The sequence below is a fragment of the Anabrus simplex genome, chromosome 7 (assembly GCF_040414725.1).
Source record: "Anabrus simplex isolate iqAnaSimp1 chromosome 7, ASM4041472v1, whole genome shotgun sequence".
NCBI classification, from domain to species: Eukaryota; Metazoa; Arthropoda; class Insecta; order Orthoptera; family Tettigoniidae; genus Anabrus; species Anabrus simplex.
The window spans coordinates 191,821,778-191,844,006 of record NC_090271.1 but is presented as its reverse complement, the minus strand read 5'-3'; the positions used below and the strand labels follow the sequence as shown (position 1 = coordinate 191,844,006).

At 39.0% G+C, this 22,229-nt stretch overlaps 1 protein-coding gene across 1 annotated transcript in view; it reads right to left on the bottom strand.

Annotated features, from left to right (window-relative positions):
- Nucleotides 1–5,918: 5,918 nt before the first annotated feature.
- Nucleotides 5,919–22,229, bottom strand: part of verm (LDLa and CE4_CDA_like_1 domain-containing protein vermiform) — a 30,712-nt gene continuing 14,401 nt past the window's right edge. Inside the window, exons 4-7 of the mRNA XM_067151504.2 lie at nucleotides 17,584–17,733; nucleotides 15,496–15,611; nucleotides 14,548–15,354; nucleotides 5,919–6,894 (exon numbers count right to left, since the gene is read on the bottom strand). Of these exons, the coding sequence (XP_067007605.2) occupies nucleotides 6,661–6,894; nucleotides 14,548–15,354; nucleotides 15,496–15,611; nucleotides 17,584–17,733 (1,307 nt within the window). The 3' untranslated portion in view covers nucleotides 5,919–6,660. The remainder of the gene's footprint in view (nucleotides 6,895–14,547; nucleotides 15,355–15,495; nucleotides 15,612–17,583; nucleotides 17,734–22,229) is intronic.

Sequence of the window (22,229 nt, the reverse complement as noted above, 5' to 3'; positions counted from 1 at the left end):
ATGTTAAAAAAATACTCGGTACGCAGCAGTAATCCTATCTATCGGAAATGAAATGGCGTATGGCTTTTAGTGCCGGGAATGTCCGAGGACATGTTCGGCTCGCCAGGTGCAGGTCTTTTGACTTGACTCCCGTACGCGACCTGCACGTCGTGATCAGGATGAAAAGATGATGAAGGCGACACATACACCCAGCCCCCGTGCCAGCGAAATTAACCAATGATGGTTAAAATTCTCGACCCTGCCGGGAATCGAACCCAGGACCCCTATGGCCAAAGGCCAGCACGCTAACCATTTAGCCATGGAGCCGGACAGTATCTATCGGAGATGAGTGGAAACAGAAGACAAAGCACATCACAACAATGGTCAATGTAATGTTATTGTTGATAAATTTTTGTGAGCTTTCTACATTGTAGTTCTTCACGTTTAGTTTTCTTTAGACTCTGTGATATTAGGGCATCTTGTAAAATTATTTATAGCGTAAACTCTAGTTCCTTATTCTCCGACTTTACATAGCAGTTTTAATTAAATCCTGTTTACCCATTTTCTCGTGACTCGGCGCTGATAAGGACTTAGTAACAAAAATCCAAATTCATGAATGTCTCTGATCATAGCCGGTATGGCAACAATGTATAAGACATAAATAATCGGAAATATAATACTACATATCTTACATAGTATTTATCGATACAACCACTAATAACTATTTGGGAATTAAATTTTAGGCCTACCCCTAAACTACCATTTCGTTCAGCGTGAATAAAATTATTTATGGCCTAGACTGTAGCGACATATTACCCGACTTTGTATACCGATTTTCATTAAATTCTCTTCAGCCGTTTTCTCGTGATGCATGTACATACATACATACATACAGACAGACAGAAATGACGGAAAAGTAAAAAGTGCATTTCCTTGTTACTGTGGGCACGACTGATACAGAAATACCATCCTTTTGAAATTCTGAGCAATGTACAGACAAAACTCTTTATTTTATTTATATAGATATAAAATGGTCCGTTATTGGACATTATAAATTTTCCAGCTAACTCATTCCTGGTTTCCTTCTGAATTTTCTGGATTGAAAGTTTGCTACAAACTGACCTCTGCCCACTTGGATCCTAATTCGTTTCAGTGAATGAATGTAAGACTGGCATTTCAACTATTCAGTAGATCAGTCGCCAATGGTATAGCATTCTATCGAGGTATTAAAACACTGGGTTTATAAGACAGTAAACAAACGGAAATTTTCATAAGCGATTTAAACTGTCTGATTGACGCATTAAATTTGGCTATTCCCACTTTAGCACTGTATAAAGGATCATAGGCACATGAAACTTTAATTAAATGGCAGAATGTTCTCAGAGATACTCAAAATTCATTCGCTTCACAAAGGACACGGGAGTCTTTAAGAGTTATCGTGGAAAGTACCTTAGAAGTGTCCAAATATTTGTGGACACAATTATAGCTACGTTTTGACAGGAAAATTTAATCAAGATCCCCTTGAACGTCATTTTGGTATCCTGTGATCGCTAAGTTGTGATGATCATCCGTCCACTATTGACTTTCTACATTTACACACGTTGCAGTCTAAACTTGCCTTATCGTCAGGCGGAAACTGTGAGTACAGAGCTGAATCCCCATTGACATCTCTTGTTAACCAAATGCGTATACTTGCAAGAGAAATTGAAATTAAAAATCGTGCAGTGAAGACACAGGCTGTACATGAAATCAGGGGAAAAATTGTGAACATCAAAAATGACATTCAAATACCAGACTGGAAAAACAGTTTACCTGAGTTAAGTGGGCGGAATTGTAGCAAATAGTACTTAGTTTATCATTTAGCCGGATAGATAGTGCGGAATATTTCAAAAGTGATTCAGTGTGATTTGTGTCGTCCTTTCCTTTTCGGCAAACCAACTGATAATATGCCTGCTTCCCTAACACTAATTAAAGATTACGGCTCAATGCAAAACGCCAAATATCTCATGTATGTGTCGGGAAGTATTTATAATGTGTTGTTGCGAGTGGAAAATGTTGTTTCGGAAAAGCCTGTCATGTATGGATAGTTTATGGGATGATACTTTCTTCGAGTGCTTGGATAAATTAGATGTTATTAAAGTGAAGTCATCGCAGTTGGGGTGCTGTGAAGATCATGTGCTGTGTTTGCCACCAAAACTCATATTTCACTACTTGAAATGTCGATTCTTCTTCCGCACAAAGGAGATAAGAAGGGAGCTGGTTACTTCGAAGGCAGCGAAATCATCCAGGAAATATTCTAAAGTATCCAGCATGTGAAGTTATTTTCAAATATAAGTTGCATACTTGAGTTTCTTTTTGAATTAGTAGTCTCGATAATGCCTCTGTTATCCTCGCGCTCAGTCATCACTGTGGATGGCAGTGCCATCTGTGCGGCGGTCAACGATAACTCGTGAAGATGTCACACTACTTCTTCGATACACTATGATGGAACTTTAAATATTTAATTGAGTTATTCCAAGTTTTTAATGCAATAATCGACAACGAACATTCTCACTGGGACTACGACTCTATAAATCGTACATGGATGACGAAATGTTGTGTACCTGTTGTGCGTTTATGGGGCATGCTTTGCTCACATCGATGCTTTGTTTAAATTTCTGCTGTCAGTAGTTTATATAAATGCTTGCCATAACGAAATACAACTCGCAATTGCAAATTTAAAGAACCTAAGACCCATGGCTTTCATTGATGTGTGTGTGCAAAAACGTGTCATATTGAATGAGAATGTAAGTTTTAGTAACCCTCAGAGGACTAGGCGAAAGGCACAATATAATTTGTTGATTTCATTGCCCATTTTAAAACTTAATTTATAGGAGCATCATTCGATAAAGTGCACGGATATCCACCTCCAAATTTTATTTCTAGCACTAGGGTGTTTAAACTATAGCGTTCCCATATTTTTATATCACGCTATGCCACTGCTAATATGTAAAAATATTGCAAATTGATTGAAGAAAATATTAGAAACTAGAGGTTTAATGGATAAAATAGTGGCTACGATTCATGACAATGGCACAAAGAATATTTAGACTCTCATAGCATTATCCAGAAAACTAATAACTTTCAAACATTTGTCAAAAATCCACCAAGATTTTCAAAACCACATGGAAAATACTTTTTCTACTCTAATCAAAAATAGTTTTTCTACCCTAATCACTAGTTGTTTCAAGATGAACCTACTTGATGGAATTCAACTCTTCATGTTCTACAAAGACTTCAGGAACAAATACGAGCCATTGCATTTTAAATCCCCGATCCTACACCTCCAGTAAATCTTAACAGGATTGCCATGGAAGCATATTCATTAATTGACTGATACATTAAATATTTTTTTTATCAAGCAACACTCGCCGCTGTTCTAAAGTAACGGTGCCCAAGACAGTCCCCATAGTGAACAATGTTGCATCTCACCTTCAGGAGCAGTTGCACAGTGGATTGGAAATTGTGAAAGTAAGGTAGTCATTGTTGGATGCAATTGTGCAGTAAAAAGACACTGAAGAGAATGAGACATGTTCCACTGCGACACCGTTGGGTTTCTACTTAAAAAGATGAGAGTTTTGCAGTTTGAGTGCTTTCAGTGCTGCTACAGACAGATTGCAGGAATATGCAAATCAATAGGAGGATCCTGACCATAAAGGAAGAGGTAAGATTTTTAATCCATTTTTAATACAAGGGTTGATGTGGGATCTACCAGACAAAGAGAAATACACAGATGGGGGTAGGGAACGTAAGGTGCTGTGGAATGTATGAATAATGCTAAGTCAGTTTACCAGGTATAGGATATAAAGCAAGGAAACTGCAGACATGAAATGCTTATGCTACATAATGTTTATTCTCAGAGAGTGCAGTAACCTTTATGGTAAACCCTCAAAGCACTGGTAGTCCAGAACACATTGCCAAGGATGCAGGAGATGTCAAATACCAGTCATCTCATGTTTCACAGTATTGGCAATGTCTTCTCGTGTCGTAGACTGTCTCCATGCAATGGTTCTTTCACTTTGGGGATGAGGTATAAATCACATGGAGACAGGTTCGGTGAGAATGGTGGGTGTTTTAGAGCTTTCCACCTGTAGTGCTGAAGTTGCCTCTGCTGCATGCAGTCTGGCATTGTCATGGAGAAGTATGACATTGTTGAGAAGATTGCACAGCGTAACTGTCTCCGAAGGAGAGATTTGTAGTATATTGCTATACACATGCTGTTTGGGCTTCGTCACATCCATTCTGCATGGAGCCTGACTCACTCCTGCAGTCCCATCGCCCTGTGTGTGTGTGTACCTGTCCACTATCTCATGCTGTGGTTATGTGCTACGAGTGTCGTGCTTTGCACGACATATTACCATTGTATGATAGTACCAATGCAAATGTGAGGAAAAAAGTAGCTGCCATGACTTATGTCCCAACCCTCGTATGTTCATAGTGTAGGTTACTGTAGTCATGTCCTAGTTGCCATGCAATTCTTTCAGAACTTATTTTCTGGAAGGGCCTCGCAGATATTGAGAATACTATAGGATAGAACTAAGACCTAGACTCTTGGCTTGGACCATAAAAGACAGATTGAAGCATTTAAGATGTGGTGCTGCAGAAGGAAGCTAAACATTTTATGGGTGGATAAATTAATGAATGAGAAAACATGAAGAAGAATTGATTGAGAAGATCCCATTTTTGTACAATACTGTATCCTGACGGCCACGGTCCCGAAACCATTAGAGAAGGGATTCTCACTGGGACTATTATGTGTAAGTAGATTAGCATCCTACTTAACAGATTTTACCGAGCTCAGAATATTTTAAGCTAGCCTTGAAACTATGGGAATAATGGAGTCGCACTTCTGTTTGACAGGCAAGGGACACTTTGGAAATAAGTTGGCAAACTAAATGGAATTTGATGGGGAGCTATCAATATTAATGGCGATTATGGGAGAAAGAAAGTAGATCTGGCTGAATCAGCTGAGGGGATGTGTTCGGAGTTAACGATAATTGGTTAAGGGAAGATGACAAGGAAGAAATAAAAAGCAAAGCAAAGTCATCTCCGTACAGGCCATGAAGGCCCTTGGAGGGCTGGAAGGTGAAGGCTTCCACCATTCGTAACCTCAGCACGTGATGGGGTGGAGTGGTTAACTCCACGCCCGGCCGCCTTTGCCCACAGGAATTAACCTGGTACTCATTTTTGATGTAGTCTGAGTGAACCTCAGGGCCATGTGCACTTCCGGAAGTGGAAATCTCGTTTCTTAAATTTTATGACTTTCTGACGGTGATTTGAACCCACGTCCTTCCGGGCGAACCAAGTGCGCCTTTACCGCCTTGGCCAGGCAGCTCCTCCAGGAAGAAATAGTAGATTATAAACTGTTCTTAACACATATTAAAAGAGGAACGGCAGAGTGTGGGGTAGAATTCAGGGCAGCTTGTAAACTGAAAGTGAATCAAAAATGGCTCCAATGATGCGAATTTGGAATGAATTGTACTTGGATGAAAGAAACCAAGCAAAACAAACCATTATAGAATCCAGAGAAAATGTTGGTAATAATATGGAAAGGTCAAAAAAGGCTTTCACGGCCGCAGATCTTATAATCACAGCAATAAAACCAGCTTTTGGGTTTATTTTTTGGTTTTATTGCTGTGATTATAATATGGAAAGGCTTAGTCAAGTGGTAGGGAAATCTTCCTGGACAGTTAAAAGTTTTTGGGTGATTCAGGTGAACTCATAATAGATCCTAAGGAATCCTTAACTGACACATCTTTCCCTCATCATCATGAACATGAATACTTGCTTAATGTATTAATTATAATTGCCAAGTAGCTTGGAGAAGGATTTAATCCTATTTTGTTCAAATGAGTGTCTGCATTAAATGGGAAGGAAAACAGGGATATATAAAAACATCATTAAAACGTATTACACTAATAACATTTATTTTTTATTATACAATTAATTTAGGGATCACAAATAAAAAGGAACGTCAGTTCCGCGCAGGATCTTAAAAAGTATATAATGTACCTACATCCGGATTCAATTGACATTTTGCTAGTCAGAACCCACTGGTTGTCAAACAACTTTCACTTTCCTAACAACTTGACAAAAAGTAACTATGGAGCCGCTAAGGAGAAAGTTGTTATGTCAGTGGGTTGTGCTTAGTCCGGAACTTCCAACTCGCCACCCTCGGGGCAACAGGTGGCCTGTCTGGCCGCGTACTTTGATGGGTCGTCTCCCCTCTGCTGGCAACACTCTTGTCCTAGGGAAGTGATTTGTACTTGTCACGACGAACAGCTACTAAGAACAAGTTATTAGCTGGATACTAGTTCAAGAAGTTACACAGTTCCTGTTTAGTAGGCCTGTACACACTTTTTACAGAGAGGACTAGGCAGGTTGTTTTCGTTCACTATACAAGAGCGTTTTCGATGCCCTTCGAGTTCTCTCTCGATCGAACGGATATACAACAGTATTCAGTCCTATTACTCTCCCATGTACTCCGAAAAACAAAACACAATATTAGAGTATATCCGGTCTGAAATTTAAACAAGAAATATAACTTGTTCTTTTCTACTGTTTGGGAAATATCCAGAAACGCTGCTGAAAAAAATTAAATTTGTTTATTGTTTCGTCTAGGATAGAGAGCGAGAATAGGTTTTACTTCTTGACCGAGAAACCATCTCCTGTGGGGTCGAGGAGCCATGGGTAGTTGTTAGGGCATTCCATGCAGGTGAAGAGGCGGAGGGTCTCTCCGGGGAGCTCCCTGGTGGTCAGAGGGCATGCGTTGGGCAGAGAACAGTAGGGCTGACCCTTTACATCGCACTTCTCCTTCCATTCCTGGAAGTCCCTCAGAGCTGTAAGCTCAGTTGGGTTCTGCATCCACTGGATCACCTGCATTACAAAGAAAAGAGATTTCTGTTAATGGATGGTATGAAAATGATAACTTAAAGTTATATAAAATATTTTGACATATATTATAGTGTTGACACTACAGAACAGCGATTGTTATTTTTGGCTCTTGCGAACCGGCTCTTATGTGTCCCTTCATATGAGACATTCATAAGTTTTGTCAAACAGATTTTTGACGTGTAATGTCAGTAATGTGAATTGTTTCATGAAGACTAAACGTCATACTGTAATACATTAAAAGTTCTCACATACGTCTTCATACTGTAATACATTAAAAGTTCTCACATACGTCTTCAACATGGTATAGATTTTCTAATGATAACATTTGATGAACTGTCAAAGGGAAATCAATTTTCGCATTATTTGCGGATTATTAACATAGCATGCATTTTCGAAAAAGAAAACCTTTTTGCTTTTCTCTCTTGATTAGTTTGATAATTTTTCACGTAACACATTATCTTGAGACAATTTTTCTTGAAAATAACATACATACATTATTATTATTATAGACCGTTATGCCTTTCAGCGTTCAGTCTGCAAACCTCTGTGAATTTAGTAAACGTCGCCACAATCCTCTATTTGTCAGTAGTACTGTGGCCTCATTTAGTTCTATACCTTCTATCTTTAAATCGTTAGAAACTGAGTCTAACCATCGTCGTCTTGGTCTCCCTCTACTTCTCTTATCCTCCATAACAGAGTCCATTATTCTCCTAGGTAACCTATCTTCCTCTATTCGTCTCACATGACCCCACCACCGAAGCCGATTTATGCGTACAGCTTCATCCATCTAGTTCATTCCTAACAGCTTTTATTTCCTCATTCCGAGTACTCTCCTACCATTGTTTCCACCTGTTTGTACCAGCAATCATTCTCATTACTTTTATGTCTTGTGAATAAGACATTCTGAGTCCGCCCAGCTTTCGCTCCCGTAAAGCAAAGTTGGTCTGAAAACAAATCGATTAAAGGTAGTTTAGTCCTGGAGCTGACTTCCTTCTTACAGAATACTGTTGATCGCAACTGCGAGCTCACTGCATTAGTTTTACTGCATATTGATTCAATCTCACTTACTATACTACCATCCTGAGAGAACGCACATCCTAAATACTTGAAATTATTTATCTGTTCCAGCTTTGTATCACCAATCTGACATTCAATTCTTTTGGATTTCTTACCTGCTGACATGAATTTACTGTAGTCTTCGAAAGGCTAATTTTCATACCATACTCATTGCACCTATTTTCAAGTTAATATTAATGTGATATTAATTGAAAATTTGTTTTTCTGCCGAACTGAGTGGGTCAGGCAGCAGAGTGGCCTTCTGCACTCAAGTTGGCTGTTTCGATCACGACTCAGGCTAGCGGTACTTGAAGATGCTCAAATACACCAGCCCTATGTCTGTATATTTGCCGGGACGTAAAAGAGCTCCTGGAGTGTAAAAATCCAGTACCTCAGCATCTCTGGAAACCATAAAAGTAGTTAGTCGGACGTAAAAAATGTATTATTATAATTATTAAAACCTTGTTTCACTCAGTTCTAAAAAACTTTGCATTAGTATATCTGTTCTGTGTTAGTATTGCTGGCACAATATGCGAGTTCTTTTGAAGTATTACAGAGAATTAGAGTAAGAGAAACATTAGCTGATCCTGTAATGATGGCAAGGATGTTTTCTGATACATAAATGATATGAGTAAAGAATGGAATCACAGATAAGGCTTTTTGTGGATGGCGTTATACTGTATAGAGAAATAAATAAGGTGCAGGATTTTTAGCGACTGCAAAAAGACCTCGACAATGTTGTGACATCGCCAGTAGACAATGGTAAGATGGATGAAAAGTCAGGTTGTAAGATTCACCAACAATAAATTGACCTCTCAGTTTTAATTGATGGAGTGGAAGTACCTCATGGGGATCGCTGTAAGTACTTAGATGTTAACCCTTTTACGCATGAATTTCTGTTTGGTCCGAAAATTTCAAACTTTAAGGTTGAACTTTCGTTCAGTGTCTTTTTTTTTTTTTTTTTTTTTTTTTTTTTGCTATGGGCTTTACGTCGCACCGACACAGATAGGTCTTATGGCGACGTTCAGTGTCTTACACTTTCCAACAATTCTTAAATGGGGCTAATACCTTAAACACTCGTATATGATGTGGGTTGTCATAATGGAATATATTAATGTTTTTCCGCAATGTTTCGCTCTTTTAACATTCAAAGACCGATCATTACTGCCTATTGGTCATGTGTATGTATTGCAAGGCGCAAGCATATTTGCGCAACCGTGGGTCGGTAACTCGGTAGTGTCTTTGAGGTTGAAGCCTGTGGTAATGTGATGGGGAGGGCCCACGGAAAATAAACGGTGGTTTGTACGCGTGGATGTTGACCGAGTGGAAGGAGTACCTTTGATTGTAGGGCTGATTTTCTGTCTGTTATGTATTTTTAAAAAAAGACTCACTGATATATGTGTTTGATTGGCTGTACAGCTGAAGCTGTGCCGTAAAATTACAATAACAGGTTAAAGCAGCACGCTAGAAAATCGCATTGGGGCAATATTACTTTATAGTAAGAGGAATTAGGGTTTGGAATAATTTACCAAGAAAGGTGTTCAATAATTTCAAACGTCATTAAAATCGTATAAGAAAAGGCTAGGTAAACATGTGATAGGGGGTCTGCCACCTGAGCGACAGCCCTAAAAGCAGATCAGTGGTGCCATTCAACATATCATATTCCCTTCTTCAAGTGTAGTGTGTATACTAAAGGGTGGTCATTTCATAGTCAAAATATTTCTATGGCATGAACATCGTGGCGTGCAAGAAACTCCCTCAAATATAAACCAGGTACTTATTAAAGAATTTCACACCTTCTAAAACATAAATCTTAATCTTGAATTATGTAAGCAGAATTGCACGATTTCAATGAACGGAAATAATTGTTATTTTAAACTGTAATTAAATGATTAAACTTATCAACGAAGTGGCCTTCCGATTTGAAATAGCTGTATCTTTTTCAGAAAAATGAGTTGTGTTTTATTCATAACTGACATTCCGTTAACACGTACATAACTATATGTTTATATTGTTGAGTACGTTTTACAGAAATTGCCCAAAAATGGTCTCTCTACAACGAATTAACTGCCAAGAATTTTTGGGACGTTCATCGTTCATCGTTGATACTGTACTACTAGTTCATTTTCTTTAATTTCATTCCTAAAAGCAAGACTGCTTCTAGAACTCAATCTACGTTAAATGTTTCAGGAAGTGAGGCAGTTAATGTGAAGATAACGGTTTCTGAAACGTGACTTCATGCCCTATGCTAGTTAAGATATTCTACGCTGCAATAATTGAGAATAAAGGATACTTCTCTAAGGGTTACAATGCTTCTCTTTAAATTTAAATGTGCTTTAGTGAGATTATACTTGTCGTACTTTATTGTTGTCACGGCTTCAGCCACGAAGACGAACGTTTTGCTCTTTGTTTATTTCTGATCTCTTCTGATGAAGTGAAAAAAAAAAAGACAGTCATTATGCCTTATCAAAACTTGGATATTGTCGAGCTGGTTAGCACCCTAGCTAAACCAGAGGACCAGGATTGGGCAATCTGAGCCAGTGTGTACTTGCGATAGGGTGGTCGGTACCTTTCAACTTCTAGTGCACCGTGGCTACCTGGTTAGAGTCATGCAGCCGGACATTTCCATTCGAGAGATGGTGGTTTCAAACCCCATCGTCGGCATCCCTGAATATGGTTTTCCATGGTTTCCCATTTTAGAACCAGGCAAATCCCAGGGCTGAAATTTAATTAAACCTATGACGTTCAGATATCTATGAGAAGTTGAACCTCAGTTCAGGATCTGTGTTCGTAATAGGATAACCTAAGGTATGTTGATTGTTTTTGTCTATGTTGATCATGGCGACAGATTTATAACTAGCATCTTCAATCAGTTACTACTAGGTGGCAGATTCCCTATCTATTGTTTTCCCACACCGAGCTCGATAGCTGCAGTCGCTTAAGTGCGGCCAGTATCCAGTATTCGGGAGATAGTAGGTTAGAATCCCACTGTCGGCAGCCCTGAAAATGGTTTTCCGTGGTTTCCCCATTTTCACACCAGGCAAATGCTGGGACTGTACCTTAATTAAGGCCACGGCCGCTTCCTTCCCACTCCTAGCCCTTTCCTGTCCCATCGTCGCCAAAAAACCTATCTGTGTCGGTGCGACGTAAAGCAACTAGCAAAAAAAAAAATGTTGTTTTCCTAGATTTCCTTAAATTATTTCAAAGAAACTGGAAATTTATTGATCATCTCCCTTGGTAAGTTAATCCAATCCCTAACTCCCCTTCCTATAAACAAATATTTGCCCCAATTTATCCTCCTGAATTCCATCTTTATCTTCATATTGTGATCTTTCCTACTTTTAAAGGCACTACTCAAACTTATTCGTCTACTGATGACATTCCACGCCATCTCTCCACTGACAGCTCGGAACATACCACTTAGTCGAGCAACTCGTCTCCTTTCTTCCAAGTCTTTCCAGCCCAAACTTGGCAAAATTTTCGTAACACTACTCTTTTGTCGGAAATCACCCAGAACAAATCGAGCTGCTTTTCTTTGGATTTTCCCAGTTCTTGAATCAAGTAATCCTGGTGAGGGTCCCATACACTGGAACCATACTCTAGTTAGGGTCTTACCAGAGACTTATATGCCCTCTCCTTTACATCCTTACTACAACCCCTAAATACCCTCATAACCATGTGCAGAGATCTGTACCCTTTATTAACAATCAATTTATGTGATTACCCCAATGAAGGTCTTTTCTTATATTAAAACCTAGGTACTTACAATGATCTCCAAAAGGAACCTTCACCCCATCAACGCAGTAATTAAAACTGAGAGGACTTTTCCTTTTTGTGAAACTCACAACCTGACTTTTAACCCCATTTATCATCATACCATTGCCCACCGTCCATCTCACAACACTATCGAGGTCACACTGCAGCCGTTCACAATCTTGTAACTTATTTATTACTCTGTACAGAATAACATCATCTGCAAACAGCCTTATCTCTGATTCCACTTCTTTACATATATCATTGATATATATAAGAAAACATACAGGTCCAATAATACTGCCTTGAGGAATTCCCCTCTTAATTATTATAAGGTCAGATAAAGCTTCACTTCGCCTACTCTAATTCTCTGAGTTCTATTTTCTAGAAATATAGCCACTCATTCAGTCACTCTTTTTTCTAGTTCAATAGCACACATTTTTGCCAGTAGTCTTCCATGATCTGCTCTATCAAATGCCTTAGATAGGTCAATCGCAATACAGTCCATTTGGCCTCCTGAATCCAGGATATCTGCTATATCTTGCTGAAATCCTACAAGCTGAGCTTCAGTGGAATAACCTTTCCTAAACCCAAACTGCCTTCTGTCGAACTGACTGCCCTGTAATTTTCAGCTTTATGTCTATCACCCTTTCCTTTATACACAGGGGCTACTGTAGCAACTCTCCATTCATTTAGTATAGCTGCTTCATGCAAACAATAATCAAATAAGTACTTCAGATATGGTACTATAACCCACCCCATTGTCTTCAGTATATCCCAAGAAATCTTATCAATTCTAGACGCTTTTCTAGTTTTCAACTTTTGTATCTTACTGTAAATATCATTGTTATCATATGTAAATTTTAATACTTCTTTAGTATTAGTCACCTCCTCTATCTGAACTTTATCCTTGTAACCAACAATCTTTACATACTGCTGACTAAATACTTATGCCTTTTGAAGATCCTCACTAACAGATCTTCACTAACATATCTGTAAATGCTGTATCCCAGTAGCTTAGAGATCAGAAGAAATAACCAGGATGGACAAGGTCTTAGATTCGATTCTAGTTCGTGTCACTCCTTTGTGTCACACACAAATATACACTAATACCTGAAAAATTGATTTGTGGGGAATCTCATCTTACGAGAATGGGTTAAACGCCTTAGGTGTATATGTCTAATTATATTTTTGAAATAATGGATAAGGCCACTTCCGTTCGTTACTGGAAATGAAAGGTAGTTATATCAACGATGCACGTGATTGACGAACAAAATGACAAACGAGTTTTCTCAGAAATTACTTTTCTTAGTTGAATACATTTGGAGGGGTAAGGATATTGTTAAGTAAGTTTACCTTGAAATAGTGTCCACCGCTTTAGTATACCAGTTAGCTCTATTATTTGCCGCGTTCGGAGGCTTGGGTTCGGTTCCCAGTATTGCCAGAAATTCAAGATTGGCAGGTTAAAAAGGTATATGGATTTCTCCTCCATTGAGGGAGTGCTTCGAAAGAGTGATAGGCTACTACATTGGGACGTGACACGAGTTTACTTTTTAAAACTTTCAAATAGCTACCAATCTTCCTCATTGGACAGTCATGGAGTTATTTAATTTTGGGGTGGTTACCACTCGACTCTTGTTAAATGGTCAAATTCAGAGGTAAGAGAAAGAGATAGTTCTCATATATCTGGTAATGCCAAACGAACAATTACTGAACAATACTGGAATGATTGTGATGATCTGAATGAAAGTTTGTAAAAGCATTTAGGCATCACTAGTCTTGCTCAAATTTCACATGCATCAAATTTGAACCCAGAGTACAAGCAATGGGTCGGGAGGAGGGAGAGTTGGGGAAGAGGAGGGGTTTCGTAATCATGAGTACCTCGCAACAATTTAATGAACCAGCAATCCTCTCACGACATGATCATTGTAAGAAACGTTCCTAAAATTTTTCCAACGGGCGAGCTGGGCGTGCAGTTAGGAGCGCGCAGCTGTGAGCTCGCACCCGGGAGCTAGTGGGTTCGAACCCCACTGTCGGCAGCCCTGAAGATGGTTTTCCGTGGTTTCCCATTTTCACACCAGGCGAATGCTGGGGTTGTGCCTTAATTAAGGCCACGGCCGCTTCCTTCCCATTCCTAGGCCTTTCCTATCCCATGGTCGCCATAAGACCTATCTGTGTGGGTACGACGTAAAGCAACTAGCAGAAAAAGTTTTCCTAATCGAAAAAAAGTAACATGTATGTAACTATTTTCTTCTAAATCAATATGAATTAATATGAATAAATGAAGAGAAACCTCGAATCGGTGTCTCGGATGAACTCGACTTTTCTGCCGCTGATCAATTTTGCGAAATTTATTCACACTATATCAGCTTTTTATTTCTGCTTCGCATAATAATAACTTGCTATTTGAAGAGTTGCAAATTCGTAGTAAAATGAGACAGCTCACTGTTGAGAAATATTCAGTATGATCGTGGAAAATTCGAAGCAGCGTGCCGATAGACGATAAACTTTCTTTGCTATCGTATACTAGATATGGCTAACAGTTTCATTTCTCTTACTGGGCACCTGTGATCAATAAGATGTATTTCATTGGAGCTCTTCTGGAACTTCATGTCGTATTGGCAGTGACAGGATGGAGTGTGCATCCTCTAATAACCTTTTCTAGATCCATGTTGAAAATCATAATTCAGGTAAGCAACTCTACTGGATCGGCATGTCGCGTACGATATATTTCTTTGATAATAATTTAAGTACCTATACTGTACTGTACCTGATTGCTTAGTTTATCTCAATAATTAATTGGAATATGCTAGCATATAGACTTACCTGAAGCATTGTCACGAAGTATACGTCATTACGGTCCAACATTTCTTCGATGAAGCGGATGAGTTCATCCTTGAACTCCTTCTTGCTCTTCAACCAGGATGCGTGGAAGTGAAGACCCAGAGGGGCACGGTTGGAGTTGAAGTGACGGTTGAAGTTGTGACGGAGCAGCCTGGCGAACTGATCTCCAGTCTGGATGTTTGAGCAAGAATCAACCATGTGACAACCAGGGAGAGATTCATCAAAAGTTGGGTCATCTCTGCGATCCAATTCATTCATGACCATTTCCCAGACAGGATGGCTCCTACTAGGGCAGTTATGGGCATTGCCGTTACATTTGTGTGGCATACGGAAATAAAGAGTGTATGGCCAAATGGGTACTCGTCCAAGAGGAGCTGTGATGGAGGCATCGTAGACAAAGAACTGGTCAGCCATCATCTCAAACTGCTTGTTGCCACCGACACGAAGATAGGGAGCGCGCATGCCAATAATGGAACCGTCAGTGATGTTAGCAAAACGCTCAACGATAAGTCGTGCACCAGCCATTTCAGCCAGCCAGTCGTCATAGGAACCCTGTGTCCAGTAGTTAGGTTCGTCCTTGTGCGTAAGAGAGAATACTCCAATCTCGTGACCACGACGGTGAAGATCTTGAACGGCTGAGTAGTTGGTGTATTTGTGGGAAACAAAGAAAGAACCTCGAATCTGACAACCATTCGGGTTTTGCCGTTGTCCGTTGAAAATGTCTTCGTATAAATCAATGTTATCTACATTGACAGCGCCGTTGAAAGTGATGGTGATCATCTGTGGAACCTGTGGGACAGAAAAGGAACAAAAGGTAATGTGACTTTCGAAAGGGTTATAGTAACATTATTAAGTAAAAAGCTGCACAATCTAGATAGATAACCGTAATTAGAAGAAATAAAGTTATACATATATATTCTTTTGACTTACCTGATTAGGTTCGATACTGCCTGGAATACGAGTACCGTCAGCTGAGCAGAAGCAATCTGGAAGTACACACTGGGTAGGATCACAGTCAGGGGCGCGGTTGGGATCGGTCTCCACAGCTAGACAGAAAGAAAAAGAAGCAAGTCAAAATTTGAGTACAGTACAATATATACAAGCTAATTCCGAACTGCATTAAATATTTGACGTGAATTAAGTTTAACTTTAACATCCGTATTACTCAAACAAAATGTCAAGATTTTCGTTTTGTTTTTAGAATGACCTATTCCAAATTGATTTATTACGTTATAGCCCACGGTTTCCGATATGGAGCTAAAAGAGAACTGAATATTCAGAATATAAGAGATCGTGACAATCATATTGGTTCAGAACTTATCGTGAAGCCTTTTTTTTTAAAAAAAAATATGCTATTTGTTCGGTGCGTCGAACTAAGAAGATCTTTTGTCCCTACTTTGCACCACATGTTAAGAAACTGCGTGTATTTGGAAATTGCGGAAGTGTAAAGTGTTGAATGTTAGGAAAGGAACATTAAGGACGACACAAACACCCAGTCCCTAGGCCAGGGATATTAATCATGTACAGTTAAAAACCCTGACCCGCCGGCAATCGAACCCAGGGCCGCCGGGTGACAGGCGGACGCGTTGCCCCTACACCTGTAATTTTGAGAACATACGTTTTCAAGCCATAAATAAAGTTGCCATTGATACTTTCACGGCCCGTCATCAGAAGAAAATGTCGACTGTCCACGAGGAAGGCTTCTTAAAGCACAGTTCTCTGCGAAACGTAAAGAATTTCACCTTATTTTCTCTACACGGCATAAGCCCAAAGGCCTATACAGCATCATATATAAGGTGTTGAATATATTGACAGCACCGGGCGAGTTGGCCGTGCGCGTAGAGGCGCGCGGCTGTGAGCTTGCATCCGGGAGATAGTAGGTTCGAATCCCACTATCGGCAGCCCTGAAGATGGTTTTCCGTGGTTTCCCATTTTCACACCAGGCAAATGTACCTTAATTAAGGCCACGGCCGCTTCCTTCCAACTCCTAGGCCTTTCCTATCCCATCGTCGCCATAAGACCTATCTGTGTCGGTGCGACGTGAAGCCCCTAGCAATATATTGACAGCATATAAGTTATTCAGAATAAACAATATTAATGACACTGTTGTTATTAAATTCCAACTGCTTGAATATTCGTTGATTTTTGTGTGGTTTTTTTTGCTAGTTGCTTTACGTCGCACCGACACAGATAGGTCTTATGGCGACGATGGGACAGGGAAGGGCTAGGAGTGGGAAGGAAGCGGCCGTGACCTTAATTAAGGTACAGCCCCAGCATTTGCCTGGTGTGAAAATGGGAAACCACGGAAAACCATTTTCAGGGCTGCCGACAGTGGGGTTCGAACCTACTATCTCCCGAATACTGGATACTGGCCACACTTAAGCGACTAAAGCTATCGAGCTCGGTGATTTTTGTGGTTTTGCTACATGTGTAGAACTTGTGAATATAAAATTTTGTGTTCGCTGTTGATATTCCTTTTAGAGACACTAGCAATGCTGGGGAAGAAGAATGTGTTTGAAATTGTAACAAAAAGACCACAGGTTTAAGGCTGGTTTCACAAGTGCTGATAATTTCACAACAAATGCGATATCACACAAAAAAGTGCAAAGGATATTTGTAGAGACTGCATCACTGTGAAAGGGAACTACGTAACAATGATCTAAATGAAAAGAAGCTATTTATTATTGTGTAATAGGTAAGTTACAGTAATATTCTGAAGGATTTGAGGAAATTCAAGGAAACTTGGTTAGTCTTTTATAAAATCTGAGAGATACAGGTATCATCAAAGTTGAAATGTTTCATAAGGGAAATAAATAAATAAATAAATTCATTAAATAATTTTTAAGGGAATTTGTCTTGAAATAGGATTTCAGCTAACAGCTCTGTTATTTCAATGCTTCAGTGCTCATCTGTGTTAAGGTATATAAGCTTAGAATAGGCAACCACTTTCTAACTACAATCCACTTTCTTTCTAAGTTCAGTTAAAGATCTTTATTACATGGTAACAGGTGTACTTACTGCAGGCATTCTCGTCGGACTCGTCCTTGCAATCGAACTTGTCATTACAGAAAAGCTCTTTGTCGATACATTCGCCGTCTCCACACTGAAGTTTACCTTCAGGGCATTTAGGCTCGTCTGTCTTGAAGTTGGGAAGCACCTTACGGGGTTCTGTAGGACAAAAGGCGATGCATTTAGGAAGGCATTCTCAGGATATGGTTATAGTCTTATTACTAGCCCTGATCTGACCTGACCTAACCTGACCTAATCTGGTGACCTGAACCCTGTGGCTCGCAGGGGAAAGGGGAGCACAGCAAGAAGCTAGTATAGAAAACAGTAGAAAAAGACGAGGACACAAACATAAAGACGACAGTAGTGCAAGTCATTGACACATAGAAGAAATGAAAAGTGACAGACACAAAGAGACACATATATTAGGTTAGCTTTTTATAAATTGAAAGATTGCTTTCTGTTAAAAAGTAGTGGAAAAAAAGAGAATTATGATTGCATTTTTAATTTATTCAGAGAGAAATAACACAGAATGTGCTTTTATAAAAGAGGGCTAAAATGAACAGAATAAAAAAGGAAATGAAGAATAAACACACACACACAGAGAAAAATTGCAATTATTTATCGAGTACAATAATGGTACTGAATTATTTGTTATTATTGTGAAATGAAACAATGCTTGTTCAGGCGAATTAATAAAGGCAATTATTAAATTATATTAAATTCATATTAGATACAATTACAACAAATATACCAGATCACCTAGGACTGATGAAAGCATGCATATAGTCGGGGTTTAAGCAAGGAGAAAGGCTTATTTGTCTCTTATTTTGAAACATTTCTGATTTCTTTAACACTATTTTATTATGTATCGTAAAACATTTTGAATAGGCCTAAATCGTAACAGTTTGATTTTCATTTTTCGAAGTTTAAGTCTAGAACTTAGTACTGAAAATGTTGGTGAAGAATAGCCTACTTATTTTTCTATATTCGAGGGGATAAAAGTAGTGGTGGCAGCTCTTCAGCAAATAAAGGAATCTATATTCATAATCAGAACGGTAGGCGTAACCCTCGTACTTTCGTAAGTAGGGTATGAGTGTAAAAGACTGCATCTTTCAGATGGTGTATCACAAGTTAAAATCCATTGAATAGGTACAGAGGAGGAAAATGTAGGTTTTGTCCTGAGAATGTTAAGAAGTGATTCGTGCTGCAATGAAGTTTCTTAGAAAGAAACGAAGTAATTTATAATTTCTCTTATGCAGTGACATTGCAGTCTGCCTGATACTTAGTTTCAAATACAATCATTAATGTCTTGGGCCTCGTGCAGTGTTGAGTTAGGTAAATAACACGAGCGAGATCATTTCAATAAGGATTAATGTCCTAAGATATGAAACAGGGAAGCAATACTGATTGCTGGCGTTGGAATAACATTCACTTGGTCACCATTCCACTGTTTCACGTCGAGCCTGCAGTTTACTCTAAGATTTTGTCTACGGTGCTCTGTTATACGAAAGTATGCGTAATCTACTGAGTTTTTAGAAATAAAAAATCTTCTGAATTATGAATGGTAACTTTCGTGTCTTCTCTCGACAACTTGTTCTATACTGATTGATTAATATTATTGATTCTTCTACTTCGTGATCGATAATTTGACATACCTTCATTGAAAATTGTCTGCCATACGCACATGCATTATTCGAAAAATACTTCTTAAGTGATTAAACACACACATTCGTTTCAAAGTACCAAACTTTTACTTGAATTAGAACTATTGTTTTATGATTTGTTATTCTATCTTACCTGCTTTTTAAATCTCTGTAAATGTACAACAAATAAGCCAATCAAGAGGTTAGCAAGAAATATTTGGGATTAGTTTATGAGTAATGTGAATACTTTTCACAGACAGGCAAGGGACATACCACACCAAGCAATACTTTTGTGTGTTAGAAAGTTGGAAGTAGGGATAAACCAACTACCACACATAAAAGTCTACATCCGCACATGCACAACCAAATAAGAGCCCAATATTGCATTGTGGGAGCGAGCAGTAATCGAGGTTCCGGTCAATAAGCGACCTGTTGAAATCCAAAATGGACCTTCACCCGTACGTAGGGACTTCCCTTTCCCTCCTCCAGAGGTCTCTTAAATCACTTACTCTCTAGCCGGTCACAGTTGTTCACTTTACCCTTCCAATCACAAGTTTGCTTATCAACGTCGAATGCCAATCCGGAAGGACAACTGATTTGCTTTATACCAGATTTTGTGCACCTGATAAAGAAACATAATAAAAACATACCTCATTATTTGCTCTAAGTTGAAAACAGTAGAATGCCACTCAATAGCGATCCGCTTTCTTTCCTCTCCCAGTCTTCTCCAAACATACGAGAAGGGATGTGAAATTTCTCACGTGTTGAAACAATAACATGACCTCGGGAGTGCTTATAACATACTTCTTGGCCTGTTCCTCTACAACATGTATCGTCAGGGACCCTTAATATGGCTAATAGCCTTGTGCGGGATGAAGAGAGCCTTCACTCCTAAATTTAATATTTCTTGGCCCCAGAAAATCTTTACCAGTCTGTCAACCACAGATATTTGTTCCAAAAATATGTGTGCCCGAATTTCACTAAAATGTCTGTACATACTTTTTGCTGATTGCTTTATAATATATTTGGGCTATAAGGAAATAGTACCTTAGCACTCTTCTGAGCATACACATATTATTTACACCTATTATTACTTATTTTGAAGAATTTATTTGTGATTTACCTAAATAACGCCCATTTCAGTTTTCAAACTTACATTTACGTTTGCTGTGTTTAAATAGTCGTTTCTGGAGCCGTTCAACTTCTTCAATGAAACAAAATATCAGATTATAACGCATCCAAGTGTTTTCTAGATTTTACTGGAAGAGTTGTGCGAAACTAACTATACTCTTATCTAACTCCATTTAAGCTGTCCATAGTTTGTATTGGTGGAAACTGTTTTTGCATTTCATTGTGACGGTAACTCTTCGTGAATGTTTACTCCCGGAAGCAAAATTACAAAGATAATTATTATGATGCATGAACCATTTGTAACTGAACACTTATGAAGGTGATATGTTGCTTATCTGAAGATGCAAGCTGCACTTCCGTGCGAAACTTTGGATTACATAACAGTATTATGTGAAGCAGACCCCTGGAGAATATGTTTTAGATTTCGGTAAAGATCGTGAAAGTCGATAATATTAACTGTATCAGTAGCCTTTAGTTTGTTTTCCTTTTAGTTGATGCTGATGTTATTGTTAACTTAACTATTAGTTCCTAAGGTATAAGATCTCCAGTTAACTTCATTTTTTAAATATGTTCACCTAGCACTGGAGGATTAGGCCTACGCAGACTTTCTGGAATGGACGTAATCTACCTTATCTAAAGCACTCATCAGTCTGACTATAGACTTCCGGGTCCTGATAAGGACCGGTTTCTTTATTACTCTGTGCATTATGACCGAGAGGTCTTTTCAGACAGTTCGATCGCATCTCTTCGCCGTTGCTTTCTTAGCACCACCCGGGGGACACGTGTAGGGTAATTTAAGGTTTCACCTACGGACGTGAAGCAACAATCTCTTGGCTCACCAAATTCTTCTCCAATATTTTGGAGACAGGTAACCTTCCTTCATTATTCAAGAAGACCAAAGTAATATCGATCTTGAAACCCAACAAGGACCCTCTGAGAGTGGAAAGCTACAGACCCATTGCACTGCTAAGTGTTACTCTAAAGCTCCTGGAAAGACTAATATACAATAGGATTTCAGAAACCATCAATAATCTCCTTCCCACAGAACAAGCTGGCTTCAGACCTGGAAGAAATTGCGATGACCAAATTTTTGCTTTGACTTCTCATATTGAAAATGGATTTGAGAATCGGAAGATTAGTATGGCTGTCTTCTTAGACTTATCAGCAGCCTATGATACTGTTTGGCGAGAAGGGCTTCTGCTAAAACTTATCTCTGCCATCCCCTGTGTCAAGCTTACAAATCTCATTGGCAATATGATTAGCAACAGAAACTTTCAGATCTTCTCGGATGATGCAGTAAGCAAAATTTACAAACTGAATGATGGACTTCCACAAGGATCTGTTCTGGCACCCTTACTTTTCAACCTCTATACTGCTGACTTACCAGCAACTAAGTCCAGGAAATTTATTTACGCAGATGATATACTACTGGTTAGTCAAACACCAAGCTTTCCAGAAGCTGAACAAATACTTACAGCAGATCTAAAAAAGCTAGACACATATTTCCAAAAATGGTGTCTTCGTCCAAACCTCCAAAAGACTGTTGTATCTGTGTTCCATCTCAGAAATAAATTTGCCAACTACAAGCCTTCAATAACAATCAGAAATCAATCCTTACAGCATTGTCCCTTCCCAAAATATTTAGGAGTCACATTAGACAGATCCCTAACATATAAGCATCATATTAACAACACAGCCGCCAAGATTAAAAGTCGGAATAATATCCTTCAAAAATTAGCCGCACCTCTTGGGGCGCAAACAACCAAGTGTTGAGATCTACTGCTCTAGCCCTTTGCTATTCAGTTGCCGAATACTGCGCTTCAACTTGGCTGAACAGTGCTCATACTGCGAAGATAGATGCTCAACTAAATCAAGCAATGC